This window comes from Ahaetulla prasina, chromosome 2 (genome assembly GCF_028640845.1).
Source record: "Ahaetulla prasina isolate Xishuangbanna chromosome 2, ASM2864084v1, whole genome shotgun sequence".
Lineage (NCBI taxonomy): Eukaryota > Metazoa > Chordata > Lepidosauria > Squamata > Colubridae > Ahaetulla > Ahaetulla prasina.
In genome coordinates, this window is record NC_080540.1 from 78,917,287 (window position 1) to 78,942,156 (window position 24,870).

Genomic DNA, 24,870 nt, shown 5'->3' on the forward strand with positions numbered 1-24,870 from the left:
TTTGCAGCCAACTGCATCTAAATGCATCCAATTTATGGCTGAATGCCAGGCCAATCAAGACGTGAACTACAGTAGTAAACTTGATGGGCTCAATTCTTGACCCCTTAAAACTATGGAGGTGAAAAATCTTTCAGCAGTATTGGAACACATGTGGTAGAACCACTATACCAAGCTGAAAAATTCAAATTTCCAGGGACCTAGTCTGGCAAATCATCCAATTAAATATGGTTCAGTAAACATACATGCATTCAAATGGCATGAAGAATGTCACTGAAGGCTAAATAATTTTTTCTATTTTTATTTCCACCTTCTTCCTTAGGGAATTCCTATGTAATGCTTATTAGTAGCACAGCCAAGCATGCCCAATTCCATTATTGATGTCATGGTCATTATTGATGCCTTCAGATTCAGCCTTGGTTTCTGGTTGCACTTTCAGTGTATTTGAGCATGGATCAAGCTAATAGTTACTTCTTAGTAATACAAATATGTAGAAAAAATTGAAATCCCAATTCTAAAGCAATTCCTATGTACCTTGAATTAACTAATTATTAGTTACAATTCATGACTGTATAAGTTACCCAGAGAAATATTTAAATAAAAGTTTATCAATTTCTTTTTAGCATATTAGGATTTGGAAAGTAAAAAAGCACAAAGTAAATAAATAAAATGAAACTTTCAGCTGGCATAAATCTGAAATGATGTTCTATAGAAAAATATTTGCATTTCTAATTCTATGTCATCAAAGTAGTGCAAAGTAGTTCTGATGCTTTGGTGTATGCTGGAGCATCAAGGCCCATTAAAATTGTTATAAAACTGGACAGGATACACAGGTTTCCTTTCTCCCACGTTAATCGTTCTTGTGCATATCAAGAAGCCCTTTGCATTCCTAAACAGGCTCAATACTGAAACAGAGGTTTTCCTGTACTACAGATGCTACCTAGAGTAAAATTATTGAAGTAGTATCATTCCTCCCCCCACAAAAAAAAGAATAAAACCCAGTCATCCAGAAGCCAAGAGGCTTTCACCCATCTGATAGGAAAATAAATGGTAATTTTCTTTATTGTAGCACAGTAATCCCTTCTACCAATTGTGTCAGGAAGTAGCACACTATCTCCAAGAGTGGGGATTTCATAGCTCACCCTAGCTCAGACTGAATGAACATCCTAAAGAAATGCTGTCCTAAATTATCATCCTCTCCCAGGAGGCTGTAATGCTGTGCTAAGCAGATTCAGCCTATTTGACAACCCTACATCTATTTTTTCTAGAGAAAGCAAATGTACCATAGATCCCACATAGCTCAGAGAAAATAGAGTCTGCTACATCTGCTGTTATCTGTCACCACATGTAATTTTTCTATGATTAAAGTTTCTATCTAGTTTTATTGGTCCAACTCTGTAATTTGTTGCACATTTCTCCCCTGCTGATAAAGACTAAAGCAGTTCCCACTCATTCCCGATTTTCTACTTATGATTAATTTAAACTTATTTAGTCCACATCACAAAATAACCCAAGTTCCTTATAAAAAAATCAAGCTTGGTTCAGGCTTTATTTCTTTTTAAAAGAAGTCTGGACTGGCATCTAGAATCAAAATCTTCAAAAAATCTATACAAATACATATTTTACAAAATGTACAGGAAACTTTGCCAAAAATGAGAAACAATACAAAGTAAGCAGAGAACAGCAGTGTCAAATCATATTAACACTTCCTTAACTGCTCCACAGGACAGAAGTGGTTTTTAGAATACACAAAACTCTGAACACAACACATTATTTTACACTATTTACATAAATGTATAAAGATGCAGTATCTTCTTTTTAACTTGTTGGGGTTCTTCCAACATGAAGCCACAGTGCTTTGCATTCTATGATCTATCATGTATCAAGAGAAGCAGTGCATGCTGGAAGGAAAAGAAAAATTAAAATAGAAGTGATTCCAACCCACAACCTATATACTGCAGTGGCTCCAAGGCCTTCAAGGTTTTAACAGTCAGTTTGGAAGAGTGAAATCTTATGTCTCCAATATGGACAAAACTTATTCCATTTCGGTGAATCGGGCAAACATAGCTTTCCGTACGGCATCTTTGTATGAGTCAGCTGTAGAAACTCCGTAAGAACTACCTTTTGCTCCTAGCCCAGCTCCCCTCATTCTCACTTGAGCCTGCAAAAGAAAATAGGTATCTTAGCATTTTCAAAGAACAGTTGCATCTCATGCTTCAATACATCAATGTTCGAAGAAGGCATTGTTTAAAGTAACTAGAATCTATTTTTCAACATTAAGATCTTGCTAGGACAATGTCTTCCTGCCAATGTCTTCATGTATGGTTGCAAAAGCTAGCTTCTGATCTAGGCAAAAATAAACTAATCAACACTATCTTGCCAAATATAAAGAAAATCAAATTTTACTGGCAGTCATTTGTGTCACAGCACATACAAGTGCTATATTGCCAGAGGTTTGCCACATTGTGGAAATTTAGACAAAAAAATAAACAGGAACCACTGTCCTATGGTGCATTTAATGTGTGGATTTTAATCAAGTATCTGGACTTAGAAATGACATTACTGTTGAGATGTTCCAAAAAATGGTATGAGGAACAAATCAAAAGTACTCAGAGAAGAATAGATTCTAGATAAAGTAATTTGACTAGCTTTCATGGGAATTAAAACAAAACATTTCCATTAAATTATAAGAAAATCTTCCACAGCAGTAACCACCAGTCTGGCTGCTGCTGGTAGCACCCAAAGCCAACAGAACCTTCTTTTTACTGCTTAGCAAAATGTTTCAAAATCTCTATTTTCTACAAATTAGCACAGAATAAACTGAGTGTTACTATATAGATTTATGCTCACCTCAATTGGGGCTGTGATGCCTTGACATTTCCTTCCTAATCCTGACCCTTCTCTCCACCCCATGGCCTGCAGCATTTTGTTGCCAATATTGCTATGATCAATGCCATCTTTTGTGGGCTGTTCATAATTCCTGTAGATAAGCAATAAATACTTAACCCTTAAAAAGATCTGGGGAAAATATTGCAACAGTAATTGTAGTATCGAATACATACACAGTGCCTGCATCAAATGCTTTTTTCCGCTTTGGTTCTGGTGGCTCTGGGATACCGTATTTCTCACGTCTTTCAGCTGCTCTGTCTCTGTATTTCATCTGAAAGATAAATTCCATTATCACAGATTGTTACCCTATTGCTTTGAGGTGAAAAAAACATACTGATAACTGAAGAGGAAAAGACTGCTCGATAACATTTACTATTAGAAGGAACCTACTCTGCTGCCACTTGAGCAGATGGTTTTCAGAACTAAGATTTGTTACCTGATGTTGTTAAAAACAGCACTAAAAGGCTGTATTAGAACATTTTGAACACAGCAAACAAAAAAATGTTTATTCACTGCAATGAGCCATGATGGCGAACCTGTGGCACGCGTGCCGGAAGTGGCACAAAGAGCCATGTTGCCCAGTATGCACAACGTCGCCCATTCCTCTTCCGGGTTTTGGGGGCACGTATGCGCACCAGCCATCTAGTCTATTGGTTACTGGTGCACATGCGTGCAGAACTATCAGCTGGCCTTCACTTGTGTGGCAGCAGCCAGCTGAAGTTTATTTCTGGCATGCTCTTAGTGCTGGTGTGTTGCTCCCCTGTGCTCACTTGCCTGGCTGCTTCGTCACCACCACCGTGAAGAAAGGCCCCGAAGCTGTGCTGCCTGGGATCCACTGCCTGCTGCCGCAGGGGGACACCAGGTATGGCTGGCTGGCTGGAGGCTGTCCGGAACGTGAGGCTGTCCTGAGCTGCCGCTGCCTCTTAGCCAGTGCGAATGGCCTGCCGCCGTTCTTTCCACCCCGTTGACTGCTCTTGCCACTGGCAGGGAAACGGCAGCGCGAGAATTCCCCCCGCCCCCCAGGGGAAGCGGTGGCAAGGATGAACGAGCTGAGGCTTCCCTGTCTCCTCGCCCGAGCAGGCTTCGGGTGGGAGGAATTGAAGCGTCCCACCGGCTGCTCCTGCCACTGTACAACTCCAGGCCTCCAGGAAAGGGATTGAAGCCTTGGGTGGCTGCTCCTGGCGCTGGGAATTCTTGAACTGCTGCTTCCCTGGCAGCGGCAGGAGGTGTGGGCTGAGGCCTCCCTCCCTCCCAGCTAGAGGCTTGGGGCCGGCAAAGTTTTGTGCAGGCGGCTTTCCAGGCCCAAAACAGGGCGTGGTGGGATGTACACATGCACAGGGGAGCGTGGGGTAATGGTCATGCGCACATGCACAGGTGGGACACGCATTGCATTATGGGTGCCGGCATGCACACTATCACGCACGCACACGCACACACACTTTTGGCACACAACAAAAGGTTTGCCAACACTGGTATAGAGCAACCACATACCAGCTTTTGATTAAATAGTTCATCTAACATCTATACCACAAAATAGCAGAATGCATGGTAATATTATCTTCGGTGTATCCCAATCAAGGTCTAGTAGCTCTAAATGTCACAGGCAAGAAATCCGTCTTCTATGAATTTCATGCATGTTTTAAGTTTCAGCTCTGAATTTTTGTTTTTCAAATCTATGAACTGTAGCAAGTTGTATGATGCTTATGCTTTGAAGGTATTAATGCTCTTTATGGTACTAACCTCTCTCTCACGCATTTCCAAGGCTTCAAGTTCTTGCTCAGATAGCCTAGATCTTCTGTAAATGTCCATATTTTGCTAGAGAAAGAATATAAACAATGAACATGATAATAATTAAGACTGATTTAGGTGGCTAGTAAAATGCGTAACCTTTCTGATGCAGAATACTCAGACAATATAAACTTGTATTATAAACAATATAAATTAAATAGTCAAGATCATTAATCTCCACCCATCTATTTAGCAATGTTTCTTTACTGGCACAATAGAAAATAGGACTTTACCTTATGGAGATCAGAAAGCTGCTGATGCCTAACAAGAGCTTCCTTGTTGGGAAACTGTCTTCTACATAATAAACATGCTAACTTTTTCCAATCCGTTAACTTTTCTTCCTCATTCTCCAATCTCTCTAAGAAGTCTTCTTCATTGTCACTATCCCCGCTGTAAGCAGCCACCAAACCACGCTGTAAAATAACATTGAACAATTGTAGTGAATAAATTACTGAAAAGGGCAACAGGAGATAAGCAGACTGCTTCAAAGAACATGACATAGGGATTCCCATTTTAAACAATTTTTTAAAAATCACAAAAGTGAATGTAGATTTCTATACACTCACTTTCAATGGATTGTCATCATCACCATTCTTTATCACTTCTGTTATTATTTGTTGTCTCTCAGACAAGGTGCCCTAGAAAAAGAAGAAACCAATTAATCCAAAATCTTCATATGATGGATTTCTTTTGCATTCCTTGAGTTAGCAGTCAACATTTTACCTTTTTTTCAAAGAGAGCAAAACCAGCATCTGCTGCTGCAGATTCTCTTCTTTCTTCTTCTCTTGCATTCAGGGGCTGAAAGCTGTTCTTGAAGTTCTCCTTCTGCTTGTTTAAGCTCTTAGCCCAACGTTCCATGTCTTTAGCAATCTGAACAGGAAGAATAATTCAGTTAATTCACACTGTGTGTATAGTAAGCCAGTTAACATTTCCACTCCATATATTTCTTTTTCTGCTATCATTGCCTTTTAGGTTATTTCCACAAGTGTTCTTTGTAAATTATCTGGTGAAAAGACACATATTTGAAAATATCTACCATAGTGAACTTTCAACCAATGCTTAGAAATTAAAACTATTTTTCTCAGTTCAAACAGCACGATCTAGCAATTAAATAACAATGTCACTATTTTTTAGCTACTCATTCACTGCTTCTTTTACACAAATTTTCTCTTCCTATCTTTTATACTACATAGCTTTCTATGGGACTCTTAAATAAAATGAGTAGCCACTTAACAGAATATTGGATTTAGCAGCTGTCATTTTAATTATCACCTGTTGAGCTGTTTTACTCTTGGGTTTCTCTTTTTTCTCTTTTCCTTCTTTGGCTGAAGGTGCGTTATTTTGCTGATATGATGTACCTTCTGCGGCAGGCATGTAAGTCTCTTTTTCACCATCCCAGTACAGATACTGTTGTGTAACAGCATTGTAATAATACTGAAAGAAAAAGCAAATTATTTATCTTTCATGCTGAAAAAAATACTTTTACTTTCTAAGTTAAAATGAAGCCATAGTATCTGCACATAAAATGCTATATGAATTCATATTATCTCTACACAGCTATAAATTACTTCCAATAATACTCAAAAATGAATTTGATGCTAAAGGCCTATTAGTTAAAATCACACTACATCTTTGAACAAAAAATGTATTTTTGTGATCTAGTACAGCAAGCAAACATGTCAGACTACATTGTTGCATGCACATTTTAAACTGGTTGTCCAAAAACAATAGCAGATATGTAATTAGATTCTCACTGTTACTTGATCAGTATAATGTAAAATATTGACATTTCTCAAGTGTCTGCATTTCCAACACAAGAGTACTTTTACACTTAAGAAAAAATAAGGAGAGAGTTGTATACCTGAGAATTTGGGTCATAATACAATCCAGTCACAGGATCATAGTAGAAACCTGATGATTCATCATACTGGTATGTTGAAGTGTCTGGAATGGCTGCAAATTGAATGGATAAATTACTTAGATAAATTATTGCTTTTCTAAAAAACCAAAAACGTTATCTTGAATTCAAGAATATGGGGAGATGTAACTAGCAGGCACAACAATAGATACTGATCTATAGATCTATTCTATAGAATTCTGCTGATTAGTGAAACAATTTCTTTTACTTCATCCCTTAAATATCTAGTTTACTTTTACACGTAATTTAATTCCATCACCGTCCCATACTTTCCCCAATCCTTCAGAAAGTAAGAGTTACACTTTCTGGATTTATATCTCAGGAAAACAATAAATTGAATAAATATAAATACTGATTGGTAACAGAAGCAATAGTTATTTTCCACTATCCAATGCTTCATTTAGCAGTAGTTAATCTCACCATACTTGGTGCCAGGAACTATACCCGTTGGAGAACTGGATGACACTTGAGAACTAGTACTTGGTTGTGCAGCTTGCGTCTGCAAAAAGAAATACCATAAACTTAGAAAACCATAGCATTTATTCAAAAATACATAAATTTTCTTCAAGACATGTTATACTCAGAATAAGCAATTTATGTTTATGTGTGTCATCCAGACATATTGACACTTATGCAAAAAAAATATTATACTAAGATCAATAGATAAACAGCTCTTAAGGCCAGTTTTGCACATACAAGACCCACAGTTCAATTTCCACTCAATTACTATCTCAAGCAAGTCAATACATCATAATCCGCAAATCCTCTTACATCCTGGACATAAACTGTTGCAATTCCTACCCTCAAAATGACACTACAGAGCACTGCACACCAGAACAACAAGAACAGTTTTTTCCCAAACGCCATCACTCTGCTGAACAAATAATTCCCTCAACACTGTCAAACTATTACTAAATCTGCACTACTATTAATCTTATCATCGTTACCATCACCCATCTCTGTCCATTTATGACTATATGACTGTAACTTTGTTGCTTGTATCCTTACAATTTATATTGATATTGATTGGTTCCTGATTGCTTATTTGTACCCTATGACTATCATTAAGTATTGTACCTTAGAATTCTTAATGATCTTTTTTTTTATGTACAGAGAGCATATGCACCAAGACAAATTCCTTGTCTGTCCAATCACACTTGGCCAATAAAAAAATCTATTCTATTCTATTGTAAATCAATACCTGTGTAACCGAATAAACAATGGGTATAATTTAAATAGTGCCAAAATTAAGATGAATATTCATTAAAATAATTTCACCTTGCATTAATGCAACGAAGCTCTACACTAAACCAATATTTTTTATAATAGAAGACAACATAATTTACCGGTGTATCAGCTGAAGTGGTCTGTTGATTATACAACTGAGGACTCTGGGAAACAACAGCAGCTGTAGTTGTAGCAGCAGTACCTGGACCACCTGCCAAAACAAAGTTCATTGGATATTCCATGAAAACCTCAAAATCTAGAATAGCACAGATAGAACTCATTGGAGTGCCTTGATAGTAACAGTAATAATAAATTTAAAATGATTAGCAATTTCATTTCCTGGGGGAGGATTACTGTTAGAGTACCTGCCACAATACTTCATGCAGACTATTAAAATAACTCAAGTCCTTTAGTTGGGGTTTACCTAAAAGATGAATGCTGCTCAAAAGACACTCATGACAAACTATCAATTTACTACTCAAGCCAGAGTTGAATCAAGCTAATTAAGATGCTCATACAAAATTATGGGAAAAAAATGTGTTTCTGTGACACAAAGAGGAAAAATTACCAGAAGTTGTAGTTGTATCTGTGTCCAATGTTCCTGCTTGATTCTGGTAAAACTGTTGATAATCCTGTGAACATCAGGCAATGGATTAAGATAAGGTTACTGTTTCATGATATGGATCCTTTAGGGAATGGGAAAACCCTCATCCCCAAAATATCAGTTACACAGGAGTCAAGAGAAAAAACAAAAGTCAATCTATCCAACTAGGGAGAGGGATCAAACAGAGCCCAGGAAAATCAAATGAACAACCAATCAAAATAATCTTTCTAAGGTAAGCTTTTAAAAGGAAGGGGGCCAATATAATTTTGTTTTTGTTTTATCCTTTTCTCTCTGGTGAGAAAAGTTGACTCAAAACATGCAAGCATCCCTCAATTTCCAGAGATGTGAGTACTGGAGATACAAGAAATATATAGAAACTTAAGAACTATGGTAGTGGAAGTTCAAATTAGAAATTTATTTCTCTTTCCTAAAAGTGACAGCGCTAGCATCTATCTTGTAGTGTTTCCCCAGGAGGTGTGGAAAGGTAGAAAAAGATTTTAAATGGCAGGTCCTTGCAGCACCCCTCATAAGATGTCAGAGGCTTAATCCCTGGGCATAGATGTGCAAATCCAATTAAGAATTCCAATCAGGAGAACAGAAGGGTAGTTTCCCTCCTCCAATCTTTGTTTTATTTTGAAGTTAAAAGGTTGACTATCAGAAAGGCGGCTTTTTTAGTTGTGACCTTCTGGACATATAAATCAATCTAAATTCACAAAGTACCAATTATTCCATTTATTTCAGGGCCACGCTAAGAAACAGTCGTCATCTTACCTTTTACATTTCTATCATTTCAGCCTATTTTTGTTGTTCATCTAGTATAGCTTATTTTGATTGGCTTTTATACTGCATTTTTTCATGCTGACTTTGTACTGCTCCTTGTTAATGGCTTTATAATGCACAATTGTGCATTTTAATAGTTAATACATTTCTTTTGTGTTAGTTCTGTGTTAGTTCTGTACATTGACTTTGCGTCATCTGCCCAGATTTTCATCATCTGTCATGGTCCAATCTTTTTAAGAGGTAGTTTAAAGCATACAAATGCCTGAGATTCTCAGTCATTCAGGTAATGGATGTCCCGAAGGTGTTTTTTCAAGAGGCAACTGGACTTTCTGGTTTTTCTTTGAAGACATTTTGCTTCTCATCCACCATCCAGTCAGAGCTGAAGAAGCTTCTTGGATGAGAAGCGAAACATTTTCAAAGAAAAACCAGAAAGTCTAGTTGCCTCTTGAAAAAGCACCTTTAAAGCATGAAGAACACTTTCCACCCAAGAACTTCAAGTCTTAGTTTCTAATACTATTTACACATACCTGAGTGTACTGATTGTAACCATCCTGTCCAAGTTGAAGGTAGTTGAAATCAACAGAGCCTCCTTCTCCACTCTGAGGCTATAAATTAAAGAAAATGATTAAATAGTAAATAGAGCAAAGAGACTGTTCATGTGAATACTGATATCAGTTCTGAAATCTTGCTTTCCGCTAGCATAGAAATTCCCCAGTTTCAACGTTTTTTTAATTTTGAGAACATGGTCAACATAAAGCCTTTAAGACACTCAACTCTTATCCATTAAAAGGCAAATTGATGAGGCTGCTCTCTAAAACCCAGTCTCTCAGGATGCTGCAGTCTCAATATAGCACTTTTTATTTCCTTTTCCTTGATGTATTTATAAACAAGCACTGAGCTGCAACCCATTATCATTTTTATTCACTAAAATGAGATGTATTCATATTCAAAAAGCATTGATGGATATAATGTCCCTGAGTGACATGGGTAGTTTTAGAAGTAGGAAGAATGAAAGAAATTTTGTGTTTGATTATATCGCACGCTAACTCACTTCTGAAAAGAAAACGACATAACTTTTGAAAATTAAAATGCAACCAAATAGAGCCCATGGGGCCTAAGGCTGAGAGAAGAATCTGCAGATACTATACTGTAGACTTAGGAATCAGCAACTTTAAAAACAAATTCCTACCTGGGTTGATGACCACTGAGCAGCAGCAATGGCTGTGCTAGCAACAGAGAAAGCACTGACACGATTGCCATCTGGGAGAAGCAAATCCCTGAAAAAGAAAAAGCTAATTATGTCTAGGCCACATTACTAGAAATCATTGAGGAGCTTCAAAACAAAATTACAAGCAGATTACAATGTGCCTCAACTGTTGATAAACTAATTGCATCAGTTTCCCCACTGTATTTTCTGAAAATCAAGAATAGTACTACACAGAATAAGAAGATAAATTGAAGTTTTTTCATTCCATTGCTTATCGAAATAAATGCTTAACTCCAAACATTTAACTGAATTTAAATGCTACTACTAAGAAATAGAACTTATATTTTTAATGAGTACACACACAGAAAGACATAAAACTTGTTTTCTTTGTAAAGCTTATTCATTAAAATTAATAGTTAAGCAATAAAACAGCAATATAACTTTCTAATTGTACTGCATTTGAAGATTTGAAAGACTACTTTAGTAGTATAACTCACTTTCTAGCACTTTTTGCAAAATCCACACCAATTGTTTTGCCATCTATTTTCAGAGGTGGCTGAAGACTCTGCAAAATCTGCAACAGCTGAGAAGCATCCTAGGAAAAGTAATTGTTGGTATGAGACAAAGTTTAAATTGTTATATGCAACCCTTGTCAAAAAGGATTTATAAGAAAAAAATTCAACTACCAAAACTTCATAAGGGAAAAAAACCAGTACAATGCATTTATTCATTCAATTCAGGTAAGATTTTGTATAAAGGGAATTCAGAGCTTGATATTAAAAAACAAATATCAGGATATTAACAATGTCATGGTCATAAATTAATAATTATTACACCTATTAAATCGTGTACATATTTTTATCAGGAAAATAAATCTGAAGATATATGATTTTATTACTTATGCAAATAAAAAGGAGTTGCACACGTCTAAACTGAACTTGAATGTAGGAAATATATACAAAAGTTAATATTGAATACACAGAAAATTTAATACTGAAATACAATAAAATGTATCTTACCATGGCTGAAGACAACTGTACAAAAGCAAAGCCTCTATTCTGCTGGGTCTGTTTGTCTTTAATAAGGCGGATATTATTTACTGCCAGTGAAGCATATGGTGATAGAGCTGTCATGATTGATTCCACTACTGTATGAGGAGCTATATTTCTCAGAATAAGGGCTGTGGGAAGATAAAGTTATAAAGATATGGTTATCACATATCCACAGTACAATAGCAAAGCACAGATATACATAAAAGTCTATAATGCATTATAAGTAAAGCAAGAAAAAACTACATATTTATTAAATTCTGAAAAAGACCAGAAATTTTATTATGCAGCTATGTACGTTAGATTATCTACCATAATTTATGCTGGTACAATCCTTTCTGCACTTCCTAAAGCAGGAGTAGGGAAAGACAATCATTTTTGTTTAATTAAAATTTTAAAACAGTTCACATGTAATTCTCTTTAAAGTAAATAAAGATGCTGCAAAAACAGTAAATACTAAGTACTAAAACTATAAGGAAGGACTATCTTGTGAGCTGCTGAATGAAAGAGGAACAAAAAGCAATGCTGGGAAGAAATGAAAAAATGTACTCCAAGATTTGACAATAAAAGCTAATCAAAAAAGAAAAGCAGAGGAAAAAAAGATGTTAACTGCAGAATTCAGGCTGAAGAGAGTAGGATAAAAGTCTCGATGCTCTTCATAGAAAGGAAAATGTCATACTTACCATACTTCGTCAGGTTACTCATTTCTTCAGCAGCTTTAACTTGATTTTTTACCTCTTGTGAATTTGAGTTGTAAATAGCCCTCCCCACCCCCCAAAGAATCTGGGTTGATGTCTGCGTAACACTGACATACGTCTGCTAACCTATTTTTACAATACAGTTAAGAATTAACTTACTATCACAGTAGTAATCCACAGACTGTACAGCTTCTGGTCCTCCAGGTGGCACTTCCTGTTCTGAGTCTTCATTGCAAAACAGGTGGAAAAACAAGCTTAATAATCAAGACTCTTGTGTTATGACATCAATAGACCTCTACCATGTCAGAAATGGAATTACATGCAGTTCAATTGTGAAATAAAAATGTTTAATATAACTTATTCAAACAGAACTTACCAAATTTATCTGCTCCACAACGGAAGCATTTTAGTCGCCTCCTGAAGTTGTAAAGGCAGCACTAACAAATAAACAAACCCATTACATTTTAGATTATACACCTGATCAAACATTCTGTAGGACAGACCATACCTATAACATTGTTTTTAAAATATCCAATGATGGTAGTTTCATGTCATTAGTGAAAAAAACTATTAATATCATAATTACCCAGGAAGAAATTACAATAATGATAACACATTTGGAACTTATGAGAGTTTGCTTTGGCACCCATGAGCTTGATGATTATTTCAACTCCACAATAGAAAGAATAGCTACATAAAATTAATATCGAACACTATGATTTCAGGGAGTTTTAGTTCCTAGAACTACAATTTTAAACATTAAGCTCTGCCTATTTTTAAGGTCTTCACTGTCCAGGAAGCATTCTAAGATATGAAAAATAGTGTTACAAAACTATTTTATTTCTAAATTCAGTACTCTAAACAAACATCTTCAGTATTAAAATACAATTTCTGCATAAATGGAAGAAATTAATGTAATGACTTTTAAAAAATCTCTCAAGGTATTATTGAGTCTAATGTTTTAATTACCAGACCTTAAATATTAAAGAAAGACAAGATAGTGAGGAAGGAGAATTAAGAACTGTAACCCACGACTTCATGGAAAGCTGGGTGTGATCCGATTTTTAAGCAGGAATTTAAATTCGTTTAATTTTAATGTTTAATTCCTGGTTCAAAGGTCGGGAGCTCTTTTTTCTCTACTATGATATGTTATTCAGTTGCAATATTGTTCATTTTAACTGAAGGGTAATGGAAAGGCTGATGTTTCCCTTCTATATATAAATGTAAAATCTTAAAATGCTGACATTTATAAAAATGCAACTGTTTTTTATATCTGCTATTGTTTCTTTTTATTTTCTTTATTGTCAATTTATGAATTTGGAATGAACACTAATCCTATTCACTAAAATCTACTTATAAGTATATTTAAAACACCTAAGCACTTTTCCAGTGTTCTAAGCTTATGGGCGGAGAAACTTTGAGCTCAGGACAAAACAAGGCACTTCTCTGAATGTCGTTTCAAATTTATTAGCATCTTTTGATTGACTAAATATATATTCCAGATCATAAAAAAACATATATTAACAGAGCAAGTTACATTCCACTTTTGCTTTTATTAGTTAAGTCAGTGGTAGTCAACCTGGTCCCTACCGCCCACTAGTGGGCGTTCCAGCTTTTATGGTGGGTGGTAGGGTTTTGTCCAATACTGAAGCACTTTCCTTTTTTAAAAAATTTAATTTTAATTGGTTTTTTTAAAAAATTTCATAGCATTTTCATTAGGTTTTCATAAAATTCCCTGTGACAATTTAAATTTCTGAAAATATACTATTTGTATCGCCCGCGCGTAAGTTTAGTTCACGTTATGCAAGTGAAACTAAAGGGCGCTATAGTGCAACCGCAAACAAGAGAATAGCTCACTCATCTCCCCCCACACCACCCAGCTGTAACAGACAAGCAGAGCTGGTAGCCGGAGCCCCCCCACAAACCCAATCCATGATGCATGAGAAGCATGCGCAGATGACGATATATGGCGCATTACTATGGAACCGGTGGGCGGTTAGAAAATTTTACTACTAACAGATACAAAAGTGGGTGGTAGGTATAAAAAGGTTGACTACCCGAGTTAAGTAATAGTGAAGTGGCTCCATTATTGTTGATCACCTTTGTTTAGCTTTTAATATTTTAATTTTTAATAATTACAATAATTTTTAGGTATTTACTGATTAACACGCCCAGGGTCATTTATATTGTGATCGGTGCCTATATAATTAGGTAAAATAGACAAAGGGAAAACAACTTATCTCTACTGCCTATTCATCTACAAAAAATATTTATACAGGGTGGGAAAGGCCAGGGCAATCCCTGGAAAGGCTTGCGAAAGGCTTTGTGAGGAATACAGAAAAAAGCTTGGTAGATTTGGTGCAAGCCAGGAGCACATGAACACTGGGGATGGATGGTACAAGACAAAAAGTGCAGAAACGCACAAGCACAAGGAGGCTGGTGTGTGGATGGCATGGTATGAATGTAGGAAGACCAGGGGATGGATAATGTGGCAAGGAAAGCCAAGGGTGAATGGCAGAGCACTAGTGTAGGAAGGCAGGAAGAAATTACAACAGCCAACTTGTAACTCTTGCTGCTAGCTTCCCCACTGATTTTGCTTGTAAAAAGGTCAGAAAATGATTATGACTTCAGGATGCCAAAACTGTAGTAAGTGCATGCCAGATGCCAACTGTCTGAATTGTGATTACATGACCATGGGTCACTGGAATGGCTGGTACTTCAAAAGCCAATTTTAAGTCTCAATTGTTTAGCACCATTAGTTAATGAATGAGCTATTGGTAAGCAGAGGCTTCCTGTAGGCAAATTTACAGCAATTATCTTCTTTTCTCCACTGTGGTGGAATAATTTGTGAGTTGTCCTGTTTGTTGTTCCTTTTACCGAGATTCCCAAATACATGTACATTATAGATATTAAGGTCTGCTACATTTTTAAATTGCCAACTACTACTACTTTGCTTTTTGAGTGCTGAAGACAAGCCATACCTGAGTATGTAGATCAAGAAGATACTTTTAAGTCAATACACTGAGAAGTATGTTTTTAATGTAACATCACTCATGGGCTATAATGAAGTAAATCTGTTGCTGTTATTTTAGATTTGTCTTTGTGCAGGAAAGCTCCCCAGGCTAATATAGGATATGTTTACTATTTATTTCAGGGGTTTTTTTTTATTTGAATGTATAAGCCACCCAACTCCCATGGATTCTTTTTCTCCTTTATAAATGTTTTAATAGTTGATTGGTTAAGTAGCATTATAAAAAGGAACAAAAACAAGAGAGCAATTGGTTATTTTAAATTCAGAAGCAACAGCATCCTCACACTAAATGAGCAGTTCTCATTATTTTAAAATAACATGTCACCTATAGTAATGATCACGATAGCTATTTCCACATTAACATATTTTATTGAACACTATTTACTTTTTTAGCACTTCTTATAAATTGCTTCATGCTAAGCTATATTATCTGAAGTTCAGATATTTTATCCATTAGTAGAAGTGAATAGTATGAGAATGGCTAATTACAATGGAATCTGTAAAAATACATTTGAGGGAGATGGGCAATTAGTTAAGAATCTGTGCATGTTAAAAATGCCTTTGTAAATACTACCATACCTTGTTACAAAGCCAGTCTTCAAATTTAGGTCTGGGGTTGCTGTAATGCATTGCAATTTGTTTCCCTTGAACCAACAGTTTTTTCTGCAAAAAAAACACGTTTAGTTATTCCAGTATCACAGAACATGTGTCGATTTTCCCATGGTAGAGCACACTTCGGAGGATTCAGTGCTCATGAACTAAATGGACAAGATATGGGGAGGATGCAGAGAACCAACCACCGCCTCCTACACTCTGCCCATCCAATCCTGCAGGACATGGGCAGTAAGAAAATGGGATGTGCAGTGAAAGTAAACAGAATCAGGGAAGATTGATCAAGCTGCCAAAACTAAGTGCTGACATGGAACCAGGAAGTGTCTCTAAGGAGATCGAGATTCTTAAAGACATAGCAAAACACTGCTTTAAAGTAATAAGTGACTGCTTCACTTCTTTCCCCAGGACTAGAATTTTATAACTTCAAAACATATGAATTGTTTTCAGTTGTTTTCTTCATGATGTACCCTTGAAAGTAAAATAATTCTTGTCAAGATGACCTTATACTTCTAAGAAGCTAAATTAAAAGTCAGGAACTGAACACATGTTCAGCATAACTGTTTTCTGACTAACATGTTGTATGAAAAAGCTACCATGCGAATAGGAAGAAAAAGATACAATATCCTAACATTTAATGACCAAATTCGACTGCCACTGACTTTTTTGCCAGTACAGTAATTATTTGTTTTGCTTTTGGTGCCCCTTCATACTTAGTAGAGTACTGGATAAGCTACTTAAACGTATAGAAAGAAGCCAAGTTTCTGAATTTTAAATTTTGTTCCTGAATATCCAAAACCTGTATCCCCTCTAAATCCTGCAAGTCCTTTCCAGCTCTTCAGAGAGATGCACCTTTAAATGTGTCCAGGGGTTGTGTATGTTGACGAAACAATGATGTAATCTTAAAATAAGAGCTGACTTCAATAAGTCAAATTCTAATAGAACTAGTAAGAACTTAAAAGATTGAGCAGGCCTATGGTGCAAATTTCATGTTTTATTGCTACACTAGGAAAATGAGAAAATGGCCCAAAACTGGAATATGCACACAAACAAAATATGTTGGCATATTTACAATATATCATGTTTGTCTGACAGTTAACAGCAACAGGGCCAATAGGGAGGCTCAACTATTTTTTTCCCTAACGCTAGCGTGGTTATGTTGGAGTGGATTTGAAACAGGATTCAAGATGAAAATTGACACAGCTTTGTATATATTCAAATTATGATTTCATAATTTGCTACCTCAATTTGTCCAGGTATTCATTCATGGACCAAAATTGCATGCTATATAAATCATACAGAACACTTGCTGCATGCAACAATTGGTTATTCCCAACTTAACTGTTGGCCATGATATGAACTTAAGAGAAAGACAGTGTCCAAACATTTAATAATTAAAAATAGCAGTAAAATTCACATTAAAATCTTTTCTTAGATTTTATAATAAAACTAATTTTGCTCCTTGCATTTTTAATTTGGTCTAGAGACACAGTTCTAGCTTGACAGCGATGCAGTAAAATAGTAGTTATGCTATTAACTGCTGAATTAAAATATCAATATATCAGTATCTTGGAAATATACATTTTAATGCCTTAATAGTGTTTCTTGTTTTGATTATTCAGTCATTTTAAAAGCACTCCAATGCTTTTTAGAAACATTACTTATTTGTTAAGTCATACTGAAAATATTTTTCCAGTTACTTCTCTATAAATTTTTACATTTAGTTTTATAGTTATTGATAACATACATTAGAAGTCTTTCTAGCTCAATACATAATAGGTTTTTTTAAAAAAACAAGTCAATTAAATCAATTTAAACATTTTTTGAGATAGCAAACTTTTTTATAGAAGGTAAATGGTCCAACTGTATTTTGGGGTAAAGCTATGAAATTTTGACAAAAATTTTAATATATACAAAGCATTTCATTTTAAGGAAGTTATTATTTTTAAATCAAGCCACTCCTTCATTCGTTTTATTTATTCCTTTTTAAAAACTGTACAGACTTGTTCCATGTTCAGGAATTATCTAGACTTTGTGAGTGAAGCAACCTGATTGGCTTCCATCCAGCTGGTAGCATCTTGAAAGTGATAAAACTCCACGAAGGCGAAACCACGGCTTACACCTAGAGACAGCATTCAGATATAGACGGGATACTTGTGTTAGTCAGTTCCTTTAAAACAGGTGAATCTCTCTCCAACTGCTTCATTACTTCATGACAAAGCAGTTTTATAAATGCGACGTCAACTCTGAATTTGCTTCTTGTTTTGCCATGGCAAGGAAACCAAGCTGCATTAATAGGCTACTTGAACAAGATAGATAACCATGCAATGGATTACTAAGATTTAAGAATCAAATTTATGGTGTTACTTACCGACATGTTTAAATATATATAAAAACTGAAGGCTTCTTCCACTACCTATAGCCTTTCAAAAGGCTAAATTCCTTATCCATGGCAAACCTTTCATTTTGTTTTGTACTTGCAGGTGAAGGGGACTTTTGGATAATGTTTTAGGCCTGGGGAAGAGGAAGGCTGTGCCAAAAAAATAAGGTTAATGCTCTCACCTGTCTTTCTCTTCATCAATCTCACATCTGCAGGCCGAGGGCCTTCACAGGATTCAATGATCTCTCGTATCTATACGCAATTTTAATAATACCATTAGTGTTCACAAACTAAGCAAAACTACAGAGAAGGAAAACAACAGCCTGGTATTAACATGACTTCCAAAATTTATAATTATTCTAAATAACTTAGAATCTGAGTTAAGAGTAATCAAAGATTTCAGAACTAAAATAATCTAGAAATCCTTAGGAAATAAAATCCGTTATGTCATTGTTATATAGTTCAAAATTTATAGGTGCCAATCTTCAGCTATTATGTACCATGCTAAGTGACCAAGTTCAGTATAGTGATTAAGGAATTAGACTAGAAGCCACATGATCATGAGTTCTAGTCCCACCTTGCGCATGAAATCAATTGTGTAACTTTGGGCCAATCTATTTTTCCAGTCATAGGAAGCTGGCAATGGCAAATGACTTCTGAGAAACTTCATCAATACTATAGGCAGTTCAAGAACTCTAAAGGGGGGGGGGGAGGAACCACATGTTGTTCATCAATTTCTAAGATATTTCAAAACAGCAATTTTAGATTTTGACCATATAAACTAGATAAATACATTCTAAAATTTATGATGCAATGCTCTTATTCTGAATTCTGATTCACAGCTGCCAAAATAAAAGCTTCTAAAATGAGCAATCCTGTGAAAATAATTGGGTGGTGGGGGACTATAACAGGAGTCATACAAAGGATTTTAACAAAACTCTTCCTTTTAATCAGAGGAGTAGCTACCAGCAAGTCTTCAGTTTGGGGGAGGAGAGAATACTACTTCCTAATACTGCAAAACAACTGGATACAAGGTATGGAGACTACTTTAAAGAATAATTGTTATAAACACTCATCTGAAATATGAAACAATATTAAGACACTTTCAGTGCTGTACAGACTCTTTAAGAAAGAATTATTCAGCAAACTAAAATGTTTAAGTTAACAATAAAATGTTACTTACATCATAGTCTGTAACAGTAATAGGAAGCCCACGCAACATGATGGTCTTGCTTTCTTTTTCATCATTTATGTCATTTCTATAATCATGTTCTCCATAGTCTCCATCAGAATGATAACCATCTTCTGATTTATCACTATTACGTCGCTCCCGTTCACGCTCTCTCTGTCAAGTAAGTCCAGCAATTATAAGACTGGTCACATAGTAATGCAAAATTAACTTAATTTTAATTTAAAAAATTAAAGATTTAAATGTCATTGTAACATTATTCACACAGACTAATGTAATTAGAAAATATTGTTTCAGTCTACAATGTTCTGTAAATATTTTCTATAAATAATTTAAATATAAAATTTTGACAATCTCATTTCTATAGAAGTAAAGACTCTGAAATAAAACATAATTGCTGGTGATTACATGAAACGTATCTGCATAGTCTACTTGACAACAAGGAGAGCTTCGTCACTGCTTTCTTCTTCCACTGCTTGCCGGTTAAATCCAACCAGGAAATAAACAATTGATATTTAGCAAAAGAATACTACGTACTTATTTAACCAAAATCAAAAATACAGTAATCAGCTATCTCACCTCAGGGCTGTCATAATCTCTACCATCATAATCTCGGCCATCATAATCCCGACTATCATAATCCCGATAATCATCGTATCTGTCATTTCTACGCTCCTCACTAGATCTTTTATAGTCAGAATCCCGACGACGGCTTCTGGAATCACGTTCATCTCGATCTTCTCTATCTATAATAGATCCATATCTTCCACTCCTTTCAGTTCTGCTTACGCTGCACAGAGTTTATAAAGTCAAATAACTCAAAAATTGTAACATCCCTGCAGATTGTATAATAAAAAACAGAGCCAAACAGTACTGTATGGTATAAGGAAATCACCATTCAGTTGGAAATGTTTGCCATTTTTGGAGTATTTAATTATATTTTGCATGCATTCCTTTTCTTCTAAAAACCCTGTGAATCTTAGTCAAGAAAATCGAGTTATTATATTACATTAAATCATACTCTGATTTGTCTACTTAGGATTGACTGTGTCTGCATGCATGTTTTTAATTTCTTTTACTTTTAAATAATATTTAATGTTCTAATATGTTTTTAATTTCTTTTACTTTTAAATAATATTTAATGTTCTAAGATCTTATACTTATTTTTAAAAACTTACTTTGCAATATATGTAAATTAAACAGCTACATAAGCTATTACATAAAAATGAAAGTTTAAAAAGAAACCTAATCATTGTTTTTTTTTTAAAAAAACCTGTATGTTGAAGGGAAAAACTTTAATAAATCCTATTCTATGACACCTAAAACAAAGAGACAGAGTAAACCGCTAGGAAATGGGGAAAATAATTGAACTTAAGACAATTGTAGATTATTAAATAAGTGACCTTGTATATGTAAGAGTTACTGTACTCTTCTGAAACCTCCTGTTTTTCCACTGGATAGAACCATTCATTCCAGAAATAGTTTAGAAATTTCTACAAATTAATCTTCTGAACTGGAAGTGGTTCATGAAATTCAGACATGATTTGGCTCCAAATTAATTCAGGATGAAATCTGTTTTATTCAGTATACCCTACTTAGAATACCAGAAACTGCTTCCAGTTTAGGAGTGAGCTCCAGCCAACTACATCAATCCCAGAATTGCAGGACTGGAATGGTTCAGAGCGGTAAATTTGGGACATTCTTGCTGCAAGCCAAGGAAAATAAACTGACAAAAATTTTAGCTGCAGTACCATTGAATCAATCATATTTAACACCATATACGTAAAACACCCTTATGATCCATTTCATGTTAAATACTCAATACGGATGTGCAAATATTCAAATTGGAACAGTTTGTTCTAGTTTATTCCAAATTCAGAATAAAATTATCATGGTGCAAATGTCTGGCCTATAGAATAGAATGAAAAATTAACATTTGACTTTCTCCAATTGACATTACATTCTTCAGGGTCTCTTTTTAATAAAAGCACAAGTTAATGAAAGAGTAGGCCAAGGTTGCACTCTTATTGTCATGTTATTGGTTGAAAACAGGCAAAAAACAGGTGGAGATGAGGGAAAGGTAAGCACATGTTAAAATTGAGAATTATTTTGAATTACAATAAAAAGACTGCTACTTGCTAAGTAGATACATTTATTGCTTTTAATTTTTTTTATACTGGGCCAAGTAAAGTCATATATTTTTTCAGGAAAATTGCCAATTGCATACTGTATTTTACAGGAAGTGTTTAGATTTCAAACTACCAAATGTGAGAACAGTCCGTACTGTACAAGTATATTCATCTGAAATGAGCTGTAAGACAACAGCTCAAGAATCTATTTTGTCCATGGCTTTTAAAACAATGATTTTATTTGTACTGATTTCTGATTTCATTAATATACATGGGATTTTTAAGATACTCAAAAAAATTATTTCCTTAGCCAATTTTTCTATAGTAAAAATGGTTAAAATGGTTAATCTTCATAGATTATCAGTTCATTTGTTGACATTTCCTTCCTAAAATACATTTAATACCTGTGATATAAAAGCTTTACTCATATTTATTAAAAGTTATGCTCAAAAGATATTAGTGTTCTAAACTGCCATGTGTCAAGTGCTTGTGTGAATAAATTTGAAAAATAAAATCCCAAATAAGACTTGCCATGTATTTCACTTAATATCTCAGAACTCATTTCCAAATATCATAAGTCTATTATATTGAAATAGTATTATCTGGACAAAGTATCAATGAACAGTCAAAATAATTCTAGAAAAAAATCAAAATGATTTTGTTCATATCCTTTTACACTAGTTTCATATAATTCTCATATGTTCTTATACATTCATAGTTCCTTGTTAAATATATTGCTGTGAAATTAAATTTATCCTTTTCTGTTACTCCAAAGTAATTTACACGTAGACCTTGACTTACAACCATTCATTTAGTAACTATTCAAAGTTATAATGGCACTGAATGACTTATAACCATTTTTCACATTTATGACTACTGCAGTATCCCCATGGTCATGTAATTAAAATACAGACACTAGGCAACTGGCATGTATTTATGACAGTAGCAGTGTCCTAGACCTGTATCATCAACTTTGGCGACCTTTTGACAAGCAACCTCAGTGAGGAAGTCAGATTCACTTGTTAGTAATTTAAAAATTATAGTGATTCACTCAACAATCATTACAAGGAGAGTCGTAAAATAAGGCAAAACTCACTGTCCTATCAACAGAAATTTCGGGTTCAATTGTGTTTGTAAGTTAAGGACTATTTGTACATACATCCTTAGCTAGCATTTTGGCTGGTATGAAAAATGCATCCATTTATTGGTAACAGTATTCCATTTTATTTACTCCAATGTACAGATTATCAGCTATTTGTTCTCTTTACCTTCTGAGAGGTAGAAGTCAGTGACATATGGCCCAAAAATATAAAAAGCTTTCATTTCTTGGTTTATTAAAGATACTTTATCTCTTCCCTACCCCTAGCTCAGTGATGAGAAAAAAAATAAGGTAAGGGGCTCAGACTGAGAAGTGTTAACACATCATTTCAATGAGACTCAGGAAGGAAACTACTCACTGAAGTGGCTTCTTTCAGAGGAAGATAAGAAAATAGGCAGGATAGTTATGCTTTTCTCTTCCTGCATTTAATTAATACTGAGCTACTGAACAAGGCTAGAATATTTGAAGGATTAAAACACTATATGATGGGAGGCAAAGAAATTTAATAAAAATAAAACAAATAAACACTGCAGTGCAAATCAAGCCACCAATACTGAACTATAAGGTTCTAATTTTATTTACCAGACTGCCTTCAAAATATAATCTGAACATTTAAATCAGTATTACATACCGTTTGTCGGAACCCATCCTCTTGTCTTCAATTCTTGATTAATTAGAATATCAATCTAGAAGTTTGTTAAAAAAAATCAATGCTTTACATAAGCTTGCTTACGAAAAAAACGCCCCTATAACACCACATATGCTAGCTAAACATGGCCGTCCATACTTTAAACCTACGCTCTCTCTACGAAGAAAAAAAAGCTTAGTCAATGAAACAAATCGCCTACATAAAGCAAATCCAGATATGCTCGAAGTCTAAGGGGCAGAAGCTCGCATAAAAATAGGCATTGAGTAAATTAACAGCGAAACAGCCTGTGGTATTAGTTTCTACACAAGGTGCAGGAGACATTTAATGGTAGCCGATTCTCCTCAATCTCAGCCAAAATATATAAAACCAAAGCACCTACAAAGACTGGTACTTAGGAAGACAAATATGCGACCCGGAAAGCAGATATGCCCAACTAGCTTCCCCAGCCCCGAGTAAAACAGGATGGGCGAATCGCCCCATCCGATCGACCAAATGGCGGGACCCGCCCTCTGCAGAAAGTGAACCGCGGGCCTCCTTTAAGCGCCTTGGGCTTCTCCGAAATGGCTTTTTTAAAAGGCTCCAAAGAGAATTAACAACCCACTTGCCTTTTTAAGAGCAAATTTATCGCCATCGTTCTGTCAAAACACCCAAATACGGATTCCTTACAACCTTTGTATTGAATAGCCTTTCTCACGTCATAAGCTTCAGGTTCGGTACTCACCGTGAAGAGAATAACGACTCGCCGCCACCGCAGCAGCCGCAAAACTACAACCAAAAAGCGCCACTTTTTCACAAGGGCTACAAAATGGCGACAGCGTCGATCGCACCGTCTTCTACCCACAATTCTCAGCACCTGCTCCCTCCTCCTTCGACTCCTAGAAACTTCCAGCAAGTAGCGTGCGCAAGCGTCGATCTTTCGTTTCGCGAAGCACTCTGGGTGATGTAGTACTCTTGTTTTCCCAGACCACCAACGAACCTTATGGGGAAGGAAGACCCCGAGATTAACCGCGATGTTAGTCTTGCGTTTGTTTTTGTCCCATCGGCACAAATTCTAGCCTTTTCATTCTGTCACAGTATCTGCGGTCCTTTGGGGCCGGGCAGACCACCATCTTGTGAGGCTGATCTTGCTGGCAATCTCGGCCATTTCATAAAAGTTGGCGACGTAATATGTGAGGCCCTTGTGGTAAAACAAAGGCGTACAGTGCTCGCATGAGACAAATTCTCGCCGTTTGAGTGGCTTGGGCTGTAAATCGATTTTTTTTTAAAAAAAATTATAGTCACGCCACATTACCGTTTGATGCTCGTTTCACCGGATGTTGGAACCTCCCTTTAGTAAAAATGTGGAGTGGCAAACTTTTGCTTTATGGGCACAAGCGTTACTCCATAGAATCCTTTTTACTCAGAACTCAGTTTTACTATTAGTAATTATAAGGAATAGAGCACGACTGGGAGTTGAAGTATTTAAACCCAGGTGTAGAAACATTTTATTAAAAAGTCTGAACCTCATTCTATGTTTTTTTGGCAATGGCACTATTTAAATGAATCACAAAAATGAGTGCTTTAAATCAAGGGTCCCCAACCTTTCGGACCTCAGGGACCACTAAATTCATAATTTTAAATCCCGTGG

The 24,870-nt window shown here is 35.6% G+C and overlaps 1 protein-coding gene across 2 annotated transcripts; it reads right to left on the reverse strand.

The window, feature by feature from the left end:
* Nucleotides 1-1,527: 1,527 nt before the first annotated feature.
* RBM5 (RNA binding motif protein 5) lies at nucleotides 1,528-24,120 on the reverse strand. 2 transcript variants are annotated; one of them, XM_058167105.1, is made up of 25 exons: nucleotides 23,965-24,119; nucleotides 23,226-23,280; nucleotides 19,946-20,156; nucleotides 19,361-19,522; nucleotides 18,360-18,429; nucleotides 17,846-17,919; nucleotides 15,768-15,851; nucleotides 12,534-12,594; nucleotides 12,317-12,382; nucleotides 11,430-11,590; nucleotides 10,908-11,005; nucleotides 10,393-10,480; nucleotides 9,731-9,808; nucleotides 8,388-8,451; nucleotides 7,939-8,030; nucleotides 7,013-7,091; nucleotides 6,536-6,627; nucleotides 5,947-6,108; nucleotides 5,398-5,544; nucleotides 5,241-5,312; nucleotides 4,908-5,087; nucleotides 4,627-4,701; nucleotides 3,060-3,157; nucleotides 2,848-2,977; nucleotides 1,528-2,158 (listed from the first exon to the last, which is right to left on the reverse strand). In XM_058167105.1, the coding sequence occupies exons 2-25, from the start codon at nucleotides 23,240-23,242 to the stop codon at nucleotides 2,033-2,035; spliced, it is 2,487 nt and encodes an 828-aa protein (XP_058023088.1). In that variant the 5' UTR covers nucleotides 23,243-23,280; nucleotides 23,965-24,119; the 3' UTR covers nucleotides 1,528-2,032. The 2 variants fall into 2 exon arrangements, with proteins under 2 accessions (XP_058023088.1, XP_058023089.1); XM_058167106.1 differs by lacking the exon at nucleotides 2,848-2,977 and having other exon boundaries at nucleotides 1,528-1,898; nucleotides 23,965-24,120.
* Between the last annotated feature and the right edge of the window lie 750 nt (nucleotides 24,121-24,870).

What these genes read in the sequence shown, in the direction of transcription:
- RBM5 (XM_058167105.1), bottom strand. An exon ending in GTTACAATCAGTACACTCAG is followed by an intron (nt 8,452 to 9,730) that starts GTATGTGTAAAT and finishes TGATGTTCACAG; the next exon opens with GATTATCAACAGTTTTACCA. An exon ending in ATGATGACAATCCATTGAAA is followed by an intron (nt 5,088 to 5,240) that starts GTGAGTGTATAG and finishes GTTATTTTACAG; the next exon opens with CGTGGTTTGGTGGCTGCTTA.